Raw genomic sequence first — 21,515 nt, forward strand, 5'->3', positions numbered from 1 at the left:
ATGGCACGCCATGCATTATGTCAATAATTCGAGACACTTGTTATAGCGTGTCAAGATAAGTCATGGCTTGTAAAGACATGTGACATGTCATTGCATGCCAACATCGATGTTTTGGCATGCCACAATGCGAGGATTAGCATGTCGAATGTTAGAAAATGCATGACATGACATGCTAACCCTCGCATCGTGGCATGCCAAAACATCATTGGTGACCCCAACATGACAAGCATTGCGAATTGTCGACAGAATGCATGTCATGACGCACCATGCATTTTGTCGACAATTCAAAATGCTTATTATGGCGTGCCACGATGGAAGGGTGTGCGTGTCAAGACAAGTCATGGCTTGTCAAGACATGTCATGCCCTGCATTCTAGCGATAACTTGAGCGGCTTATTATGACATGCATTTTTCTAAAACTTTACCTACTATTTTGGAATAATTTTTTTTTAAATGATCTAGAAAAGTAGATCGTGGGGCCTAAATTTTTTTTTTTTTAGAAATTAGTACAAAACAAGACACTAGTCATATATGAACGTGGTGAGAACACGTTCATTAATGGAGCTGAGAATTTACATGTGTTCTTATCGGTAAGAACACATTCATTTGTAGAACTGAAAATTTACAAGCATTCTTACTGGTAATAACCTTTGTAAATTTTTAGCTCAATAAGTGAATGCGTTGTTACCAGTAAGAACCCTTCATATAATTGCCCACTATGTTGTAGTAATTTCCAGAAAAAATAATTTAAGATTCTGAGGTCTACTCTTTCCTAGATCCTTTTTTTTTACGTACATTTTGCCAACACTTCGCTTACTAGTTTGGAATAATTTAGAAGCGAGACTAATGTCGAGGCTAATAGCGATCAGCGAGATGTCTTAAGTTCGATTCTCACTAAAAACCAAATTGAAATCATATTATTTGACTTGTCCATTGTGAAACTTAACCTACTTTTTAGCTCTTTAATGTAGATAATATAGCTCATTAAAAATAAAAAAGGGGGCAAAATAATAAAAAAAAAAATTATGGATAAATTTATCATTCAACAATCTTAACATGAAAAAATATTGGTACTTTTTAGAGTTGACGGTCAGTCTCGCCCTGTAAAGTATAAACACTCATCGAGTGAAAACAAGAGAAATGGAAGCGAGGGTGTTCTCGCTAACATGCGCAGCGCCTCCGCTTTCACCGACGCCATCGTCATCTTCCTCGCATACAAGGCTCTGGTCCTCTCAGTTGAAGCCAAAATATGTTTCAGGTGCATAACACAACCTCCCACTATTCACTCGCATCAGTTGGTTTTTGAAATTTGAACTTTTTCTTTCTATTAAATTTGTACGCTTTCTGGGTTTTTAATTGGAGCTTTTGAACTTTTCTCTCTGAATTTTTATGCTTTTCTGGATTTTTATGGCAGTTTTGAACCTTTTCTTTTCTGAATTTGTATGCTTTTTTCTGGGTTTTGATGGCAGTTTTGAGGAAGAGCATGAAAAAGGAAGAACCAGTATTAGAAGGTCTTCCCAAAGAGTACTACGACGATGTGAGCGTCCTTTATCCTTTAATTTGGCCAAATGGGTGCTCAAATTTAATGTTTTTCTGTGATTTTACGTGTAAAGTTTTGTATTTTATTTTTGGGTTTTGCCGAATTTAGTAGCGGTATTTGTTAGCATATTTTCTAGTTTTGGAAGCTGGAAGTGGAAGTAAACTTTTTCTGAATTAGGAATGGCAAGCTCAGCAAAGGGAGAAGACAAAGGAGCTCAATCGAAGGCGCCAAGAGGAAGACGAAGAGGAGGAGAGGAAGGTTGAAGAGTATAGGGAGATTGGCATGAGATTGAAGGATTATCCTGAAGAAGATGTCCGAAATGCTCGGAAGCTGATTTCAAGCTTTATCAGAGCAGCTGAAGAAGTGGAAGAGGTGATTTCAGAAATCCCATTGTGCTAAAATTGGCTTTAGTCTTTTAGGAAGACATTCAGTTTTCACTGTGATCACTTTCAGTTTCTTAAGTTTGTTTGATTGCGTTTTGTACTTGTACTCGGACTGTGAGTTAATTGATGTTCATGATTTATATGCAGAAAATTGAGGAAGCTGCTGAGAAAGGGGAACTGACTGAACTTGTTTTGATGGTCATATGGAATCGCCTTGACCTCGCTCGACGTGATGTAAGTTGATGGGACTATGACAATTTCGTGGTTGTGCTGATGTTTGTTGATGACCAACACAGTGACTATCTTTAGTAGTATTTGTAATTGTAAGGTTTCATTAGCTCAAATTTCAAAGTTTTGCGGTGACATGATATCAGAATTGTGGTCAAGAAAATTTAATTTTTTCCTTTAATTTGTTCATAACTTGATAGAATATGATTCTGAAAAAAAATTGATTCAGAGCTATAGAAATGAAGTTTTCTGTAACCTAAAAGTCAGTGGCTGCCCTTTAGAAACGGGCAGTGGTTACTGATTGCTTGAGATCAACATACGCAACCTAATAAGTAGCTTGGATCAGTCTAATGTTATAGATAACCTATCACATATTTCCTTGTGACTCTTCAACTGTCGTCATCTCTCTCTATCTCTCACGCTCACCAGCTTATTGATTTTGGGTATTTATGACCTCTTTACAGGATGAAAAGGATGTTATTAGAAGTCTCGATTTGCTATACAGAAGGGTCGAGGTACGAGCTGCTCTCATCCTATTCTATGTTCTAGCCATGAAATGTTGATTTTAGTATTATGGAATCAGCTGTTAACCTTTTTATACTTTGATTCCATTCCAAGTGGGAGAATTTGAGCTATTGCAATCACTCAATAATTTCAGTGTAGAATATCTTACATAATTAGTTTAGATTAGCCAAATACACCCTAACCCGTTGTGTACAATTTTATATTCAGAAAAATTGAGTTCTACTTAACATTTTAGGCTGAGATTTTGAAAAGGGAGGCTACTCCTGCGATGAGACTGCTCAACGATCTTTTGAATATGCATGATGGGTTCGATGGTGAAGGGTGGCTGAAGGAATGCAAAAAGCGCATGATTGATACTTTTCCGCGAGAGGATCCATTTAGCATTCTTGTTCCAGCAGGATTTGACATTGATAAGGTATGATGCGAATTTGCAGATTGCAGACTTATTATGATTGCTTGTTTCCAGATTTCCAGCAGAAAAGTTTTAATCTGTGAAGAAAATATCAAGACTTGTAAACGGACAAAACAGTTTACACTTCAAAATGCAAATGACCATTGTTGGAAACAAATTTTTGTCCCAAAACAAGTTTTTTAAGTATTATCAGATTATTGATCAACTCATAACAGACGGTGATGCCAACAAATTTGTATCTGTTACGTCATTTTTGTCATTTCTGACTTCTTTATTTGATTGTCTTTTTCCTCTATCAGCACGAAGGACCACTCAGGCTACCAGTTGAAGCTGATGATGCTCTGTTGAGGGTAGACTTTGTTAGAGAGGTCGATGCATTGCTGCAAGAGGTTCGGGCTGAGCAAAGTGAAGTACAAAATGAAGCACAAAATGCACAAGGGCTTGATCCTGAAGCCATTGCTAATCGGTTGAAGCAGCAGGAGAAGCAACGTGCCATACGCTTGGTAGAATCCATACTAGACCTGGCCATCAATTTGCAGTGGTAGCAAAATTATTTTATACTAGCTTTTTCTATTTTCTTGGTGAAGGGGTAAAGGGTTTTTCGTTGGCTTGAAAAGATCAAAGATTATTCAGTGAAAATTAATGATTTTATTGCTTTAATCGAAGATTAATGGCATTGAAATTACAGGAAAAGGCTCTTGAATTTACATGGAATTTACAGCAGTGCCCTATGTGCTACTATACTGGAGCTACAAGCTTCTGGCTTCAAACAGAGCACAACTGTGGGACTTCATTTCGTAAGCAAATAAACCCGCCGGTTGTTCGGCAACTGGCTCGCCGTCAGTTGAGAAAAAACCTGGAAATGGAAGAGCCGTGTCGACCAAACGGAACCATCCCATACCTTCCGGCAGTGGAGGCAGAATAACAGTTTCTGAAAGATCAGCTGCACTGAAGGCAACAAATAAGTCACCCCATGAAGGGGAAGAATCATCTCCTGATTCGTTCGCTTCCTCTTCGTCTGCTTTCAACTTCATGGCAAGGAATTTGCAGGATGGATCTTCCCATTTGGGAGAAGATCGATCACTCCCGTACCAGTCTATATTTTCTTCTTTCAAGAAGTTCCTCTTCTGAAGTAGGTCGCTCCGCCTTATCCTAAACGAACTTAAAAATGCGATGAATTGTGTGGTTTGAGTAGCAAAACCTGCTCCCAGTGCGTTCCAGTCGAAAGCTTTTCTGTCGCTGTATGCAGGGGAACCGCCTGTAGATTGTCCGCACTCATCTCCCATGTTAAGAACCGGAACGCCGAGTGAAACAAACAAGATAAAGAGAAAGTTACGAATTTGTTTAAGTCGCCTTTCAAGTACAGCGGTTTTATTTGTAGGCCCTTCTTCCCCACAATTCCAACTCAGTTCTGCAGCTAGCTCAACACCGCTGAAACTAACGAGGTCCACGAGAGGAAGTCCGGAGTTCCTGGAAATAAGGTTGAAAGAGAATGCTGGTCCTCGTCCATCTGAGAAGATGTCCCCGTTCCCACAAAGCCGTGTAGCAAGGTCACCCAGAAGACCCTCACCCCTCAGAAGGTTTCTCACATCATTAGAGAATTTCGTATTCACTTCTGCCCACCTCTTCCAGTGAGGAAAGCGAGTTTCCTTTGGTCCCAAGCCACGGGGATCCCAACAGTCTGCGATGATCTTGGCCTTCGAGAGTAGAGGATCAAAACCAATTGCTTCGACCAAAGGCGGGCGAGATAAGTATTCACCATTAGACCCTCGCAACAGAGATGATGCATTTATAAAACAAAACCCATCAACGTGAAACTCAGTCACCCAGTACCGAAGACTATCCAATACCATTTGTTGCACGACAGGATAGTTACAATTCAAAGCATTTCTGGCTTCCAAATCCTCAACCCCGTTTACATGATAATACGATGAGATATCGATTCCTTGCATAGCTTCACCCTCAGCGGTGTGGGTGAAAACAACTTCCAGTAGGACCTCTACTCCGTCGGCATGAAATTTTTTCACCATCTCTTTCATAGAATTGACAGCTGATACAGGCCCTCTAGAAGGTCCGAAACAATTCATTGGTGAAAAGAAATGGACAGGAAAATATGGACCCTTTTGCTCATCGAATGAGAAAATCGGCTCTAACAAAACTGCATTCACACCGAGAGCTTTAAAATGCTCCAACTTCTCTGTCAAACCCGAAAATGTGCCTGCTATGTTAGTTGGTAGCTTACTAGACTTGTGTTCGGTAAAACGTTTCACATTCAACCGATAAACCACAAGTTTTTCCAGCGTTAAGTTGGGCAGAACATCACCAGCCCAGTCAAAAGCAGGTTCCTCACATAGTCTTCCAAGATACTTCGACCCTGTCCCATGTGGAACTGATTTCGCAATGTTCTTAGCATATGGATCCAGCAAGACATTCCCTTCATCAAATCTATAACCATAGCTCACAAAATCCCATGCATTTTCAAATGACGCATGCCAGATGTCACCTGATCGATTAACATATGGATCTAGATCGAGCTCCAACGCAGGTTTTTCGGCTGTGGTCTCATCATACAAGCATAAAACTACACTTTCTGCATTTCTTGAAAAGATGGCAAAGTTCATAGAACCGTCATTAGAGAAAGAGAGACCCAATGGAGCAGGACAGCCTCGACCAAAACCAACTGGAAAACAGAAATTTGTCTTCCTATGGCTTCTTATTTCCAAGTCACTCAAATCAGCGTCTGCGGGAGATTTCAAAACAAACGAGAGGTAGAAGGGGATTTGTTTAGCCTCAAACTCCAATTCGAGAGTAAACTTGCCAGAAGATGTCCCAGTGAATGGAGTTTCAAGGGCAGTTGTTCTGTCAGCTGGGGTCGAACTTCTGAAATTCGAAGGCACGAAACTAGATGAATCAGCTCTATACATTCCCCAACTCAGTACTAGTCTTCTATCACTTCTGGACGGATGTAACAATGAAACTTCGATATTCACAGTGTATTTGGCATTTCTCTTTCTAACAAAGACATTTACCAGATCCCCAGTGTCTGTCCTAAATAGATAAGTTGATACCTTGCTTGGTTCTTCGGTTTCAGTACCGGTGGAGACTCTTTGCTCCATTGGCTCAACAGAAACTCGGGATGTAGCATACACTTTCCATTCACGGTCCCTTGGAGGCCTTTCCTTGAAAATTTGCACAACTTCTCGTAAAACTAGATTTCTTTCTGTACCCAATTTTACATAACCATGAACACCGTTGTTCCTGTGTCTATAACGATCCATAGCTGTCAGCTTAGGCAATTCAGTGGTTCCACAATTCAAACAACAGGAGGTCTGTATTGCGATTGACAGCGGAAGAGTTGCCATCCTAGAGCCTCAAACACGAAGGTCTCCCTACTCAAATGTGCACAGGCATTCTGTTCAAGAGAAAGTATGTTAATTTTTCCTTAAAACCAAACAATTTTTTTCCAAATCTCCCTAATATTTTGGATCCTAGCAAATCATCATCTTCTGAACAAACTTCTTACATCACCGGCATTCGATAAAGAATCATAATTTCCAATTTTTCATGCTGCAACATGAAATTGCAAATTGCAATGACAACATTTTACTGATAATAAAAAGAACAGGATCCATGAGAGTGGTCACAAATGATCAGAAACTATCAAATGATAAAAAAAACCGTGTGAATCAAGAAAAGAAGCTAAACCCAGATTTTAGTTTGAGATAATCTAAGATGGGTTGGTCATAATTCAAGTAAAAACAATAAAAAAATCCAGACGGGTGTTCATAATTAATTGCATCAGCAGCTAACAACCAGACAGAAGATCATAAGCATTGACAAATTCAGAGATTGAATACAACGAAGTGGGAGATATGAACTTACAATATTAGACTTGCATAGTGAGAATCAGACTCATGCAGAAGCAGGAGGAAGGAGAGAGAGAGAGAGAGAGAGAGAGAGAGAGAGAGATAGAGGCCAGTCACATTGAAGAGGAGGAAGGCAAGAGAGCAGAGAGGTGTGGGATTTCGTTTTTTGGAAAGTTGTCAGGATTTTATTGGCCGCAGAGCGCAGCAAAGCTGATCGAGATCGAGATGGGTAAGCGTGAACTTGAATTGTTCCTACGAAAATGCTCGACCGTTCGATTTTAGCTAAAATTTAAACTCTGTAAAGATAATAATATTTTAACAAAAATTTTTATAGCAATGATCGTTTTGAGTGATACCGTTAAAATTTTCGTCTAAGATAAAATGTTTTAAGAGAAAAATAAAGGTTAAAAGTAAAATACGAAATTATCTATACCAACACATGTCGAAAAATTCATAGAGTTAGATCGTCTTTATCTTGAATCGTTCTACTATTAATTGTATCGAATTCTAATAAAATTTAACACATGTCGAGTTCTGCAAGATGTTAAACAGGGATAATATTGATGTAATTAGTAGTAGGGTGTGATATCCATAAATCTTTTTTTACTTCTAACACACTTTCTAATTTTCAGCAGTCGGATCGGATGAATTGAAAAAAATCAAATGCCAGAAATTAAGAAGGAGTGTGTGAATAACACACCCCTTATTAGTAGTAGGTTGCAGGCCCGTCTCTAAAATTTTAACAACATATTACATTTGTTAATAAAAAATAAACTCATGTTAAAATATACAAATGAGTAAATATGGCAAACGGGTCGTGTTTATCGTATTCGTATCGTTTCCACATCATATCAGTTATCTTAATAAATCATATCGTGTCAACCTTGTTATCTTAACGGGTTTTTAATAAGTGACCCGATAATGGCTCGACTCGTTAACGGATCGTGTCGTTTTGTGTTAGGTTAATGGGTAATGCAACAAGTTGTCTGACCTAATGTCTAAAACTTGCAAACAATCGCGTTCATGTCATTTACGTGTCATATCCATTATCTCAACAGGTGATCTGATAACAACTCGATTCGTTAACGTGTTCTTAATGGGTAACCTGATAATAACCTGACTCGTTAACCGATTAACCCAAACCCTGTTATTTTCACGTCGCTTCATGTCGTACTAACGGGGCATTAAAAAAAATTGTCAGGTCTATAAATTAGAACCCATCACTACATTGGCTTTCTAATATTACAAATTAGGCTCCTATTATGTATCCACAGAATAAAGACTGCTAATCAATGATCCTCATGCATATACAAGAACAAGAAGAAAGCTTTGATCCTAAAAGATGTGTCTGCCGACAAGGAAAAACTAACTGCGAATTTGCGGACTGGCATCAGATTCGTGTTTACTACCCATTTGAGACGTTCTCTTTGTACGAACAAGAGGACTACTATCCTCTTCATCATCTTCTACTTCCTGCTTCTGCATCTGCATCTGCCCTCCCTTGAAGACGGGGTGCACGTAAGCGTCCTTCAGATAGGTCATCAAGTTCAGGTTTGGTTCCGTTGAGCGCTTGACTGTATCCTTCACCATTGCCTCCTGTTTTTCGCCAAACCAAGCACATTGAGAAAATGGTAATGCTATTGATACAATATAGTAACAGCATTAATGATGTGAGAGCCGCATTTTTAATGACTCCGTGTGTGTTAGTAAACGCAGGATAAGCTAGAAAACATGTCGTTGTAGTAATGGTATTCGATACAAAACTAACAAAACCTTGCACCGGAAACATCAACCTAATTACCTGTAGTGGGAATTTTACGAATGCTGATTCAAAACGTCCCTTGCAGACTCTATGGAACCAGATTGTCAAAATAGGTTGCGCGATGAGAATGAACGTTGATTTTGCAACGCCTAATGTGCCGAACAGCCGCATTAGTAGAACTTGTGCTATGATTAGACATATGATTACGCGAAGATGGCCAGAAGGCTGCACCACTCTCATATTTCTGGTCATAGACATTAATAATCTGGCAGCAAAAAGGTAGTGCCACCGTAACAATGAGCTAATCTGCATTTACTAATGGCAGAATTGAAGTATTAGATAATGTACCTGATGACGATAAACTAGGAAGGCGAAAGCGAAGAAGATGTAGAATGAAAGGAAGAAGTAATGGCGTAACAACAGAATACACTAGCCCGAGTAGAAAATATAACTGTGTCCTGGGTTCGTTTGTAGTGAAATTCAAGGAACCGGGATCCATTGCCTACTCCCTATCTTGTTCTGTCGTAACCAGAAATGCGTTCTTGAGGTGAAACAAAATAAACGGCGTCAATCTGAGGATTTCTGCAGCGATTCCACTCCAACCATCAACCATGATATAAGTGATGAAGAATGTGGCTTTCATTGGGATGGACCTCCCAACAGTTTTTGTGAATCTACATTATTATGCATCTAGAACGCACGAATGAAACAAACACAGACTGTCCAACAGATAATTGTTTGACAAAAAAAGACAACAAATTACACTAGAAATACTCACTTCTTCGCTCAACTTCCCGATCTTTCCAGTGTAGTAGTCAATCGCGTCGACTCTATCTCCCCACAGGCCCAAGAAACCAGTCATAGAAGAACATATAAATCAAGTTAAGCAAAGAAAGAGACCTTTGTAGTAGGCCTCGTCATGGGATTTCTCTCAAACTTGTTTTGGTAACAAACAAGCCAATTTTTCGTACTCTTCTTCTTGTCGACCAACTGTGCAAGTTTATTTGCATTGTATACAACTTACAAGCATTTAAAGTAAGACAATTCACTTCGATGTCGGGTTGTAGTATAATGTATGCTCATTAAATTTGTTTTTCAGCACTCTGTGTGTGTGTGTGTGTGTCTATATATATATATATGCTGATTCCTTCACCAGTCGAACCAGTAAAACTCAACAAGTTCAGAAATTCGCTTACCTGATGTGTAAGATAGTGATCGTGTAATATATTGCATAATATGTTTTCCTAAAAGTAGCTGATGTGAAATCCCATTGAAAGAGGGATGCGATCTCCTAGGCATTATTGTGGAGATATTTAGTTGACTTAGTTGTGTATATATATTGTACTTTTTCTTTGGCAATAATATACGAAAACTATTTAGCCCATCACTTTCCATAGCCCTGCAATATACTATTCATTCACTTTCAATTAACGGCTTTGCAGCAAAACAATACATGGGCTTGTTAGACGGAGTCAAGGTCAAGCTGTACTTACCGCAATCTGAGGAGTTGGGATTCTGATCAAACTCTTATCCTTTCTGATACTCCTCATTTTTAGGACTTGTATTTCAAATATTTGTTGTACGCAAAGATGTGTATGTAATCATGTCTTTCTGTTTGTATTTTTGAAGTTCTGTGTATCCAGGGTTTTCAAACCCATATTGTAATCCCTAAGTTGTTATAAATACATGTATCCCATTATTGATTAGGTATGCAATTGAAGTGAATCCTAAGAGTGCTAAAGTTCTTATATGGTATTGAGCCTTACTGTCTAACGACAAGATCCTTGTTTTTTTTTTTTTTTTCCACACTTCAATGGCTAAAAACAATGTCAACTCTTCCAACTCCACCTCCTCCAACCCACCTACCACCACTCCATTCCATATGTTTTCCACTATTGTCAATATCAAACTTGACAGAACCAACTACCCACTTTGGTTGGCTTAAATTCTCCCAATTCTCAAGAGTAGAGATCTGATGGGGTACGTGGATGGTACTTTGGTGTGCCCTCCCAAAAACTTGCCTAGTGTTACCACTGTGGATCCTGCGTACACTGCATGGATCCAACAAGATCAAAAGATCCTTAGTTGGATAAATGGCTCATTGATTGCTTCTGTTTTGTCCACTGTGGCAAGCAAGAGAACTGCGCGTGCCACTTGGGAAGCTTTGGAGCAACGGTATGCCTCCACTTCTCATGACAGAATTTTATTCCTACAAAATGAGTTGTTGAAGACCAAGAAAGGCGATCTTTCTGTTGCGGATTACCTAGATTGCATGAATGCGATTACTGATAACCTTGCCCTCGCCAGGCAACCTGTGAATGATGATGAACTCGTGCAAATTGTGTTGAACAATCTAGGACTTGTGTTTGAAATGACAGTAAGTGCTGCTCAAGCTCAGGATACTCCTATCACCTATCCCACCCTTGAGGTACTTATGTTGACTACCGAGCGAAGAATGGCAGATCAGAATGTTTCCCTCGTTGAACCTGCACCTATCAATGCCTTTGTTGCTACTCGAGGACGTGGTGGCGGACGTTCTCGTGGGACTGGAAGAGGTACATCTCCATCTAATCGTGGTTTTCTATCCAATCAACGAGGATACAATCCTTGCAACAATAACAACCAGCGCAATCAGCCGGCTAATGGTGAGAGACCTCCTTGTCCTGGTGAGAATATTATTTGCCAAATATGTGGCAAACCAAGCCATCATGCCTTTAACTACTACCAAAGAATGAACATTGCTTATGAAGGTCATCATGCCCTTGCATGCTAGTCACAAACCCATTGGTTGCAAATGGGTCTACAAAATGGACCTGGCTTTTCTACCCTCCCAGTTCCCATACACTCGCTTCCCCTCCTATTTGTGTAGTCACGATTAAGCCACGTCAACATTTTATATCTTTATTGCTTTTTGTCTTATTATCTCTATAAAAAATCAATATAAAATATTGACGTGGCTTAACCGTGATCGCACAAAATAGGAGGGGATGTGAGTGTATGGGGAACTCGGAGGGCAGAGAAGCCAGGTCCCTACAAAATTAAGTATAACTCTCGTGGCATAATTGACCAGTACAAGGCTTGTCTTGTTGCTAAATGCTACACTCAAATTGAGGGTATCTATTATCAGGAAACCTTTTATCCTATTGCTAAACTCACTACTCTTCGTTGCCTCCTGGCCGTTGCTAGTGCCCATCATTGGACTTAAACATGCCTCCAGAAACTGGTTAACAAATCTCTATATGGACTTAACAGGCCTCCAGAAACTGGTTTTCCACTTTTTCAGTCACCATTCAGAAAGCTGGTTATCAACAGTCAAAAGCTGATTATTCCGTTTTTACAAAGGCCCAAGGTACCTCATTCACTGCAGTCCTTATCTATGTAAATGACATACTTCATACACGAAATGATCTTAAAGAGATGGAACGACTCAAAACATTCATTCTCACACGCTTCAACATCAAAGATCTTGGTGATTTAAAATATTTTTTGGGCATTGAATTTTCTCATTCTAAGAAAGGCATTTTCATGTCTCAGAAGAAATATGCACTAGATGTTTTGCAGGATTCTGGCCTAACAAGGGCACGCCCAGACAAGCTTTCAATGGAACAAAATTTGAAACTCACTCCCACCAACGGAGCATTGTTAGATGATCCCACCAAGTACAGAATACTAGTCAGACGATTGATTTATCTTACTGTCACCAGGCCTGACATAGTATTTTCAATTCACACATTGAGTCAATTCATGCACGAGCCTCGCAAACCTCATTGGGATGCAGCTTTACGAATTCTCAAGTACATTTAAGGTACTCCTGGTCAAGGTGTGTTATTTCTTGTCTCCAACAATCTTGAATTAAAGGCCTTTTGTGATTCCGATTGGGGCAGTTGTCGTAGCACAAGAAGGTTAGTTACTGGGTATTGTGTCTTTCTTGGAAATTCCCTTATCTCATGGAAATCCAAGAAACAAGGTAATGTTTATCGATCATCTGCAGAAGCCGAATACTGAGCTATGGCTAACACATGTTTAGAGCTAATATGGTTGCGCTATATATTGCAAGATTTAAAGGTTTCGCAGAAATGTCCCACACCATTATTTTGTCACAATCAAGCCGCTCTATATATTGCAGGTAATCCCACTTTTCATGAGCGAACGAAACATATTGAAATTGATTGTCACATCGTTCGAGAAAAACTATAAGCTAGAATGATTAGTCCTTCACATGTACCTACACATTTCTAGTTAGCAGATTTATTCACAAAGGCTTTAGGGAAAGATCAACTTGTGAAATTGCATGACAAGTTGGGACCTCATGATATTCACTTTCTAACTTGAGGGGGAGTATTAAGAAAAGATCATATAATATATTGTATAATAAGTTTTCCTAAAAGTAGTTGATGTGAAATCCCATTAAAAGATGGATGCGATCTCCCAGGCATTATTGTAGAGATATTTAGTTGACTTGGTTGTGTATATATATTGTACTTTTACTTTGGCAATAATATACGAAAACTATTTAGCCCATCACTTTCCATAGCCTTGCAATATACTATTCATTCATTTAACATATTTTAACATGTTTTAACATGAAAATATCCAAATCCAAGTTCATTCATGTGTGAGAGTTGTATTCATTATTTCAATTAGAGGCAAGCTCTTTGTATCATCAACTTTCAACTAGATCTATGTTTCCTACTAATTTTTCCTCTTAATTTCCCATCTAAAATGTGTCAAGGTATCCTGAAATCAGAATATTTGTATCCAGCGAGTATCCGACAAGTGTCGTATCAGCTGAAGTATCGAGAAAACTGAAGTGTCTATGCTTCATAGCACAACAAGTACCTCATAGCAACTTTTTTGTGTCGTCCAAGTTATGTTAGACACAAAAATGACTTGAATCGTTAATACTTTAGCAGCACTACAAAATCAAAATGTTGTGGCCCTCTTTGAAATTGACCCCAAACCTGAAGGACATATTTCACAATTAACTCAAAAAATTAAAATTAGCAAAAGCATGAAGGAAGTAGCAATCCGAATGTAAACGGCGGAATCAAGGCCGGCGTGATCAATGAGCTCCGGTTCGAGTATCCGCAGCACGGCAGGCATCCAATTAAGGAACTTGATCTAGGTTTTAGCGTCCAAATTGACGAATTTCTTGACGAAGGCGCCGGAGCTCGTGGGGCTCCCCCTCATCCCCTTGAAGTACCATTTCGGAAAATAGACTCTGTCGTTGAACAGCTGCAGCCGCAGCAGCCCAAACGCAACTAGAAATCCGAACGCAATCAACATGTTGATGGCGGCGGACATCAGGACATCTTGAAAATTTGCCATTTTTATTAATTAATTGATTAATTATTCCCCTCCTGAATTCAAATTCAAGACCTCGATGACGGCGATCAGTTTTGACGCAGTGGAAGTTATAGGTTAAGGGATCACGAACGGTCTTCTACACGGAGGAACAGGAAACGGAAGAGAGAGCGGTTGGATGGCGCCAACAAGGTCGGAGGCATGTTTGGTGTCGCCGGACTCGCGCTTCTGAATGTTGTAGGGAATATCATTTGAATTTGTTCTTTTGACTGAAATGCCCCTTCAATTACTTTACTTTCTTTTCTTTTTCTTTTAAAATATGCTTTATTATTATTATTATTGAAAGAATATTACAAGATAAAATCCATTAACTACAACCCGCCTCCAGTTGTAAAAGATAGATTGTCCTGGTGATTTGGGTGTTTTGAATTCTCTCTCATCCTTTTTAGATTGTGTTTGGTACACTGACAAGAATTCACAAGAAATGATTTATCATATATTTTCCTTGAGGAAGAGAAATGCAAATTCCAAATTAAGAAAGCAATTGTATAAATAAGAGCTCAACTACGTACAAGCACATTCAAGATTTATTATTTCTTGATGTGGAATTTATACTCTCAACCCGTCCCTTTACGTGTGGTGAATTTTCAAGTCTAACACGCGAACAACACAAATCTGATGACATGAAGCACGTGCAACCGTGGAGCTTCACACATGGGACAACCCTATACTGCTATGTAGAAACATGAATCCTCTAATTAATAGTTTACAATGGTTAATATGAAGAAATTCTAAAACAAATACAAATACAAGATTACATTTCTAAAATTACGAGAGGATTCCAAGTTAATTAAGTCTATTTCAACAAAAATACCACTTTTTAGGACATAATGAGCATTTTTCATTGTTATATATTTGTCCTAAAAAGACAATCAATGCTTTTTTGTGTCATCCATGAGAAGGGCGTAAGGCTTTACTTTCCCTCCTACTTTATCATGAATCAAGAAATCGTTTCCCAAGCCCGACTTAACATGGGAAAGGCAACACTTTCTTCCAAGAGCATCTAATATATAATATGTCAAAATTTTATTTGATGGTTGATGTGGTAAATTGAATACAAGTGTTGAATTCTTTTTTTTTTTTTTCACTGAATGTGTCAAATATTTATTTTATTATCTTATTGGGCCTAAAGTTACATTAACTATTAAAAAATAATAAAAAATAATTATAGTTTTTATTCTATTGGTTGTTAATGGAACCCATGTATTAAAAAATTCAATTAACTATATTGGACTCATTCTTTGTTTGCTGTTAAAAAAAGACAGTTAGAAAGTCAGGAGTCAAATGACTCACATGCCACATCATATCTGGCATATCCATTGGAGAACACCTAAATGTCTTTTAATCCTATTTGACATATTTGACATTTCATTTGGATATGATCTAACATACCAAACGTAGCTTTAGTGTAATTTTTTTTTTCATCACTTGATATTTTTTTTTAACAAACGATATTATTTACACTAAAGGAGAGGAGGTGGTTTTAGCCTCACAATGGACTAACAATAATGTGGTTCAAATTCGCTTTTGACGATAATCGAACCTAAAACCTCTCACTTACAAATGAAGATGAATACCATCAAGTCGTAGTACTAAGTGGCTCTAAGACCTTTTACTTATAAGTGAAGAGGAATACACATAGACCGTAGTACTAAGTCGGGGTGAGCTTAGCCTCACAATGGACTAGCAATAATGTGATTCAAATTCGCCTTTGGCGAGAATCGAACCTGATATCTCTTACTTACAACTGAAGATAAATATCACTAGACCGTAGTACAACCACTAGTTCTAGTTAAATTTCATTTAACAAATGATATTATCTAAACTAAGGGGAGAGAGGTGGGCTTAGCCTCGCAATGGGCTAGCAATAATATGGTTCAAATTTGCCTTTAGCAAGAACCGAACCTAAGATTTCTCACTTACAAGTGAAGAGGAATATCACTGGACCGTAGTACTAAGTGGCAAACTTAGTGTAATTTTAGTGGTAGAATTGCATGTATTCCAAACAACAATCCGCATCCAATTGATTGGACATAATTTTTCTTCTTGTACACACTCTTAATTATTCGTGGTTTTTATTCTTCCCTCAAATATTAGTTTGTTTGTTAAAAAAAAAAATTACTTTGTTTGCGTTTGATGTTATTTGCTTGATTACATTGTAAATGTATAACAAAGAATATATACTTTTCAATTTGATAATCTAAACAATCTACTTGTAATAAATCATATTCAAATGAGACCAATCTAATTTATGATTGATCTTTATGTCACCAAGACATTGTGTTATAAATCTCAACAACTAGTAACGAATGGTTAAGTTGAGAAAATATCAGTGATATTGATGGTGGACCTTGTTGGGCATGTAAGTTTATCATGGCGTCAGACCAGACTATTTTTTCGGCACGTCCTGTGCCTGGGTTAGTGGGCTCAAATATGCTTCCTAAAGTTAGGCTTTTGAAAAGATAAGCTAGCTCCAACTTAAGGCAACTGAATGCATATGCCTTCAAAAAGATTGGCATTTGCTTCAAAGACTGAAACCGATTAAACCAGTTCTCAAAAAGATTGGCGTTATTTCCGGTATAATGATTTAACCAATTCCCGTCCCTTGTGACCTCATGTTGGGTGATTGATGAGGGCGCGTATTGGAGAATATGATCCCGTATTTGTCTCATGGCAAAATAATACACAATTTATACGTGAGTTTCCCCTCTTAATATTGTGTTTGATGTTATTTGCTTGATTACATTGTAAATGTATAACAAAGAACAGATACTTTTCAATTTGATAATCTAAACAATATACTTGTAATAAATCAAATTCAAATGAGACCAATCGAATTTGCGATTGATCTTTATATCACCAAGACATTTTGTTATAAAACTCAACAACTAGTAACAAATGGTTAAGTTGAGAAAATACCAGTAATATTGGTCGTGGACCATTTTGAGCATGTAAGTTTATCATGGTAACAGACCAAGCTATTCTTTTGGCAAGTCCTATGCTTGAGTTATTGTGCTCAAACATGCTTCCTAAAGTTGGGCTTTTAAAAAGATGAGCTAGCTCCAACTTAAGGCAACTGAATGGATACGCCTGCAAAAAGTTTGGCAGGTGTTGGCTCCAAAGATTGAAACCGATTAAACCGGTTCTCGAAAAGATTGGCGTTAGTTCCGATATAATGACTTAACCAATTCTCGCCCCTTGTGACCTCGTGTTGGACGATTTATAAGGGCATGTATTGGAGAATATGATCCCGTATTTGTCCTATGGCAAAATAATACACAATGAATACGTGAGTTTCCCCTCTTAATATCACCAATATCTTTTGTGATAAAACTCGACGTCTATGATTAAATTAAGACAATATCGATCAATGATATTATTGGTGAACCTCCTTGGATCTATTAATTTAATATAAACTGTATTATGTTCGATTTTTAAAGTAATATAACTTAAATAGTTACGACATTTACTTCTCGGAATCCTGACATTCCAAAAGAGTTTTTACTAATAAATATCAAACCCACAAATTAAACAAAGGGGATTCAACAGTACAACGAAAGAAACAAAAGAACAAGAACTTGGAATATGCGATTTGTGGTCGATAGAATCGACAAACCCAAGTGGCGATACAAAATCCCATATTCCCCCATCACTACTTTCCACAAATATAATTCCAACGAAAATGTACGAAATTACACGTCAGCCTAACTTAATGTTATCCAAACCTCCACATCATCATACACCTAACAAAAAATCTCCACATCAGCAAAACGACACGCAACAGTGCGAATCACCGGGAATACAGAAAAGCAACAGACAGATAGGCTGTCACTTTGCGGGCCCGTCCACCACAACTTCCTCCCCCATCGACCCAATGCTTCCATTCGTAGCCGTCCGATCGTCGTAGCTGATTCTGCGGACCCCACCGTAATCATCATCACCGAAATCCGAATCATCACAGCCGTCCATCTCGGTCAATCCATTCTCATCGTCCGACAGCGGCACGAGCCAGCACATGCCGTGCATGTGCCCGCTCACACAAACAAAATACTCCAACGCGCCGTGGTGCGAGCCGAGCCGCCGCGCCGCGCTCTTCGGAACGAGCCCCGCCGTAGTCATGCTCCACACGGGGGCCCCACAATAAGGACACCTTACCCGCTCCTCGAGCTTCACCCGCCGTCCGATCAAATACGCCCTCGTCCGCGACTTGTCAAATCCCTTAAATACCCCTCTGTAAATCCCCAGATCGTCCTCCTTCTCCCCCATCGGATGCTCGCAGGGGTCGCTGACGTACAGCAAATCGCCGCGGCACTTCTTCGTGAGGAAGCTCTGCCCCGACGTCTTTGAGAATCGCGACGATTTGACGAGGTGACCCGGGGTAGGTTGACTCACCTTGAAATTCCGAGTCGGCTCGCATCCGCCGCAGAAGAACATGAGCTTCGCGAGCGTGTGCCATCCGCCGCCGATCCGGCCGTTGGGCGCACAGTTCTCCAGCGCCGCCACCATGCGGGGGCGCGGTACTTGCAGAGCTCCCGCCACAGCAGCCGCTTCACGATCGCCCGGAGCTTGTGATTCACCGACGCGGTCGAGGAGAGCGCTTGGATGTCCCAGTCCATGGACTGGAAGACGAGAAAGAGTATCCGCTCATTCAGGATCCCGTTGTCGTCTGAGTCGGACCGCTCGCTCGGCGGGTTCGGTCTCAGTCGCCGGTTCGCATTCATCGCGAAAATTCCGACTGAATTTCGACTCCCTTTCAAGATGCAGCTAGGGCCGCGAGCTGATATATAGTGGCGCCGTGAATACAGTATCTGGACACGCGTCCCGTCCTTAGTGGTTGGCCAGTCGTGGGTACGTGTCGACTACTTATTCGCCAACGGACGCGTGGTAGTTTGCAATTGCGTAGATCATTGCGATAGCGAGTCCAGGAATTGGGAATAATTGAGGAGCTGCCACGTACTAGTTTGTATTTCGGAATCGGAAATATCTTTTTGGTGGCGAAAAATATCTGAGAGCGTTCTTTGATGTCGATTGTCGCGGGATGTCGAACACGAGTCCACTGGATAATCCGCCTCACACGTGTTGGGATAATGTGCTTCCACGTGTGATTCAATCGACTTACCTAAAGTCTGTTTGACGTTCGGTTCCATCTTTTTGTCGTGACACGGTCAAATTACGGAGCAAGGTATCAATGAGGGAAGAAAGTGGTTCTGCGGAATCCAAAAATTACCGTTCAACTTTGTCAGGGGTACGACAAAATGGTATTCCAAAAAACGGCATGTAATTGTGTTGGTATTTCAATTCAAAAAAGTTATTTTATCACATGGAAATCGTACTATGTGTATTGGTCGGTTCTGTCTTTAATAGAGAGATAGTACAATTTGTAATCTTTTTGGAGGATTTTTATAATAGAACCACCAAAAAGATGAAGATTTATAGGGTTGTTCCCTCACACGTGTTGGGATAATGTGCTTCCACGTGTGACTCAATCGATTTACCTAAAGTTTGTTTGGCTTTCGGTTCCATCTTTTTGTCGTGACGCGGTCAAGTTACGGAGCGAAGTATCAATGAGGGAAGAAGGTGGTTGATCTGCGGAATCCAAAAATTACCATTCACTTTGTCAGGGACAAGACAAAACGGTATTTCAAAAAACGGCATGTAAATGTGTTGGTATTTCAGTTCAAAAATGCTATTTTATCATTATCACATAAAAATGGTACTATGGTATTGGTCAGTTCCGTCTTTAATAGAAAGATGGTGCAATATGTAAGATTTTTGGAGGATTTGTATAACAGAACCACCAAAAAGATGAAGATTTCTAGGGTTGTTCTTGATGTTAGTGGGTAAGATTTTTTGTTCTGTTGAGCAATGCCATTGTCTATTAGTTGTTAATATGCTCCATATAACTGTCGTTACTATTCATACTAATGTGACTAGCACGTCGTATCTATATATTCTCAGGTCTTTCGAGTGACATTTTTTATTCTGGTATTTAGAAATTGAGGATAGATCTATATGTTAGTTTGTTGTGTCATTCTTAAATGTAAGTATTGCATCGTACATACTTTGTTTACTATCCTTGCTTTGTGAATGTATGATCCTTGCTTGCAAAAAGTATTGCTTCGTACTTTGTTTACTATCCAAAGGCAGGAAAGACGTGTATAAAAGTATTTATTTTTTGAAGCATAGAAGGACGGTGTTAAATCGGTGGAAACAACTTCTTTGCAAAGTAAGAGTAAGCATGCGTACAATAGATGTTCTCCTCTTTTTCCCGACTTCGACAAACCGGGAAGCTTTATTGGCTTGGGGTTGCCCTTTTAGAAGGACGAAGTTATGACTACAGATGTGGGGTTGCAAGAGCTTTGATATATCACCGGATGTGCATCTTTTTCATTGATCTCATTAACTAAATTTAGTTAATAGTGCCTACCTAATGTGCTAAATCTAGATTATGGTTACTTACAGTAGTAAAGTTATAAGTTCATGAAGTCTTGTCTTTTTAGGGATGAGTTCGGTTCTGTTTTCTTCGTTTTGTTTCTCCAGCTATACTTTTGTTGATTCTGCATAACACAACGTCAAATCATGCAAGAACTATAAAAAACCCGAAACGAGAACGTAAAGAATCAAATGAAAGTCACAGTCCAAATAAAATATTGAACCAAGAAGAGTAAAACAACTCTTTATTCAATAACTCTCATCACGTTTAGAGGTTTTGAAAGAATTAGGAGTCAATTAGATGGCGCTAAAGGTGAGATGTGAGTGAGAGCAGCTGAGCAGGTTCGTTAGAGACCTTAAGGTCAAATATTAAATGTAAAACATTGTCGTTTTGAAGGGTTTTGGTTGGGTTCAGTTTGGTTTCCGAACTCTTGAAACCAAACCAATAAAATTCAGTTCAGTTCAATTTTTTTTTTTTTCGATTTTCGATTCTTAGACTTTGGTTCAGTTTTTTGAACCCCCTCTATAACTACTAAACACATTAAATGTGAATATGAGAAGATTACTATTACCATGTTTTTTTTATTGGTGATTGTAGTTTTTATTCATATAAAATAATAGATAATGGGCTCGTTTAAATGTACTTTTAAATAACTGAAAGCGTTTTTAGCGAGAATATTTTTTGTTCCAAAAGCATTTGAATTAAGTAATTTCCTAGAATTCACTTGCGTTTTTACTAAGAATTCGTTAGAAAAACATTTTCAGTAATTTTAAAAATACTTTCTAAACGAGCCCAATATTGTTAAAACAAAAATATGAACTGGGCCTTTGCGTACATATTGGGCCACGGCCCATTTCCGAACAGAATTGTAGTTTCGAGTTCCGAGTTTCCACTTCGAAACATGGCCTTCTGGATTTTGGGTATCACCTCCCCAGCGTACGTTAGCACGCTCCAGCACTGGGCCCAAACAAAACTTACACTACCCTACGCATCCCCAGCGCAT

At 39.1% G+C, this 21,515-nt stretch overlaps 3 protein-coding genes and 1 pseudogene across 4 annotated transcripts; 1 reads left to right on the forward strand and 3 right to left on the reverse strand.

The window, feature by feature from the left end:
- Positions 1 to 1,078: 1,078 nt before the first annotated feature.
- Positions 1,079 to 3,747, forward strand: LOC103939343 (protein PALE CRESS, chloroplastic-like). The gene is made up of 7 exons (XM_009349425.2): positions 1,079 to 1,257; positions 1,469 to 1,536; positions 1,717 to 1,911; positions 2,070 to 2,156; positions 2,615 to 2,665; positions 2,911 to 3,090; positions 3,387 to 3,747. The coding sequence occupies exons 1-7, from the start codon at positions 1,140 to 1,142 to the stop codon at positions 3,630 to 3,632; spliced, it is 945 nt and encodes a 314-aa protein (XP_009347700.2). The 5' UTR covers positions 1,079 to 1,139; the 3' UTR covers positions 3,633 to 3,747.
- On the reverse strand, positions 3,713 to 7,126 carry LOC103939342 (isoamylase 2, chloroplastic-like). Of its 2 annotated transcripts, none has more exons than XM_009349424.3 (2): positions 6,970 to 7,126; positions 3,713 to 6,499 (listed from the first exon to the last, which is right to left on the reverse strand). In XM_009349424.3, the coding sequence occupies exon 2, from the start codon at positions 6,447 to 6,449 to the stop codon at positions 3,837 to 3,839; it is 2,613 nt and encodes an 870-aa protein (XP_009347699.2). In that variant the 5' UTR covers positions 6,450 to 6,499; positions 6,970 to 7,126; the 3' UTR covers positions 3,713 to 3,836. The 2 variants fall into 2 exon arrangements, with proteins under 2 accessions (XP_009347699.2, XP_048441634.1); XM_048585677.1 differs by having other exon boundaries at positions 3,713 to 6,476; positions 6,970 to 7,121.
- A 1,110-nt stretch (positions 7,127 to 8,236) lies between these two features.
- Positions 8,237 to 9,577, reverse strand: LOC103939355 (annotated as a pseudogene).
- A 7,984-nt stretch (positions 9,578 to 17,561) lies between these two features.
- LOC103939344 (EID1-like F-box protein 3) lies at positions 17,562 to 18,853 on the reverse strand. Its single transcript, XM_048585824.1, is given in 2 exon segments — positions 17,562 to 18,587; positions 18,590 to 18,853. Coding segments are annotated over 2 exon segments (891 nt in total). The 5' UTR covers positions 18,801 to 18,853; the 3' UTR covers positions 17,562 to 17,907.
- Positions 18,854 to 21,515: the final 2,662 nt, after the last annotated feature.

This window comes from the organism of the source record quoted next, unplaced genomic scaffold, assembly GCF_019419815.1.
Source record: "Pyrus x bretschneideri cultivar Hongxiangsu unplaced genomic scaffold, Pyrus_bretschneideri_v1 Contig23, whole genome shotgun sequence".
Classification (NCBI taxonomy): domain Eukaryota; kingdom Viridiplantae; phylum Streptophyta; class Magnoliopsida; order Rosales; family Rosaceae; genus Pyrus; species Pyrus x bretschneideri.

Bases quoted from the DNA above. Each gene is read 5' to 3' on its own strand.
- LOC103939343 (XM_009349425.2), top strand. From the start codon at position 1,140: ATGGAAGCGAGGGTGTTCTCGCTAACATGCGCAGCGCCTCCGCTTTCA. The intron at 1,258-1,468 runs GTGCATAACACA...TTTTGATGGCAG, and splicing joins GAAGCCAAAATATGTTTCAG to TTTTGAGGAAGAGCATGAAA. The intron at 2,666-2,910 runs GTACGAGCTGCT...TTAACATTTTAG, and splicing joins TGCTATACAGAAGGGTCGAG to GCTGAGATTTTGAAAAGGGA.
- LOC103939342 (XM_009349424.3), bottom strand. From the start codon at position 6,449: ATGGCAACTCTTCCGCTGTCAATCGCAATACAGACCTCCTGTTGTTTG.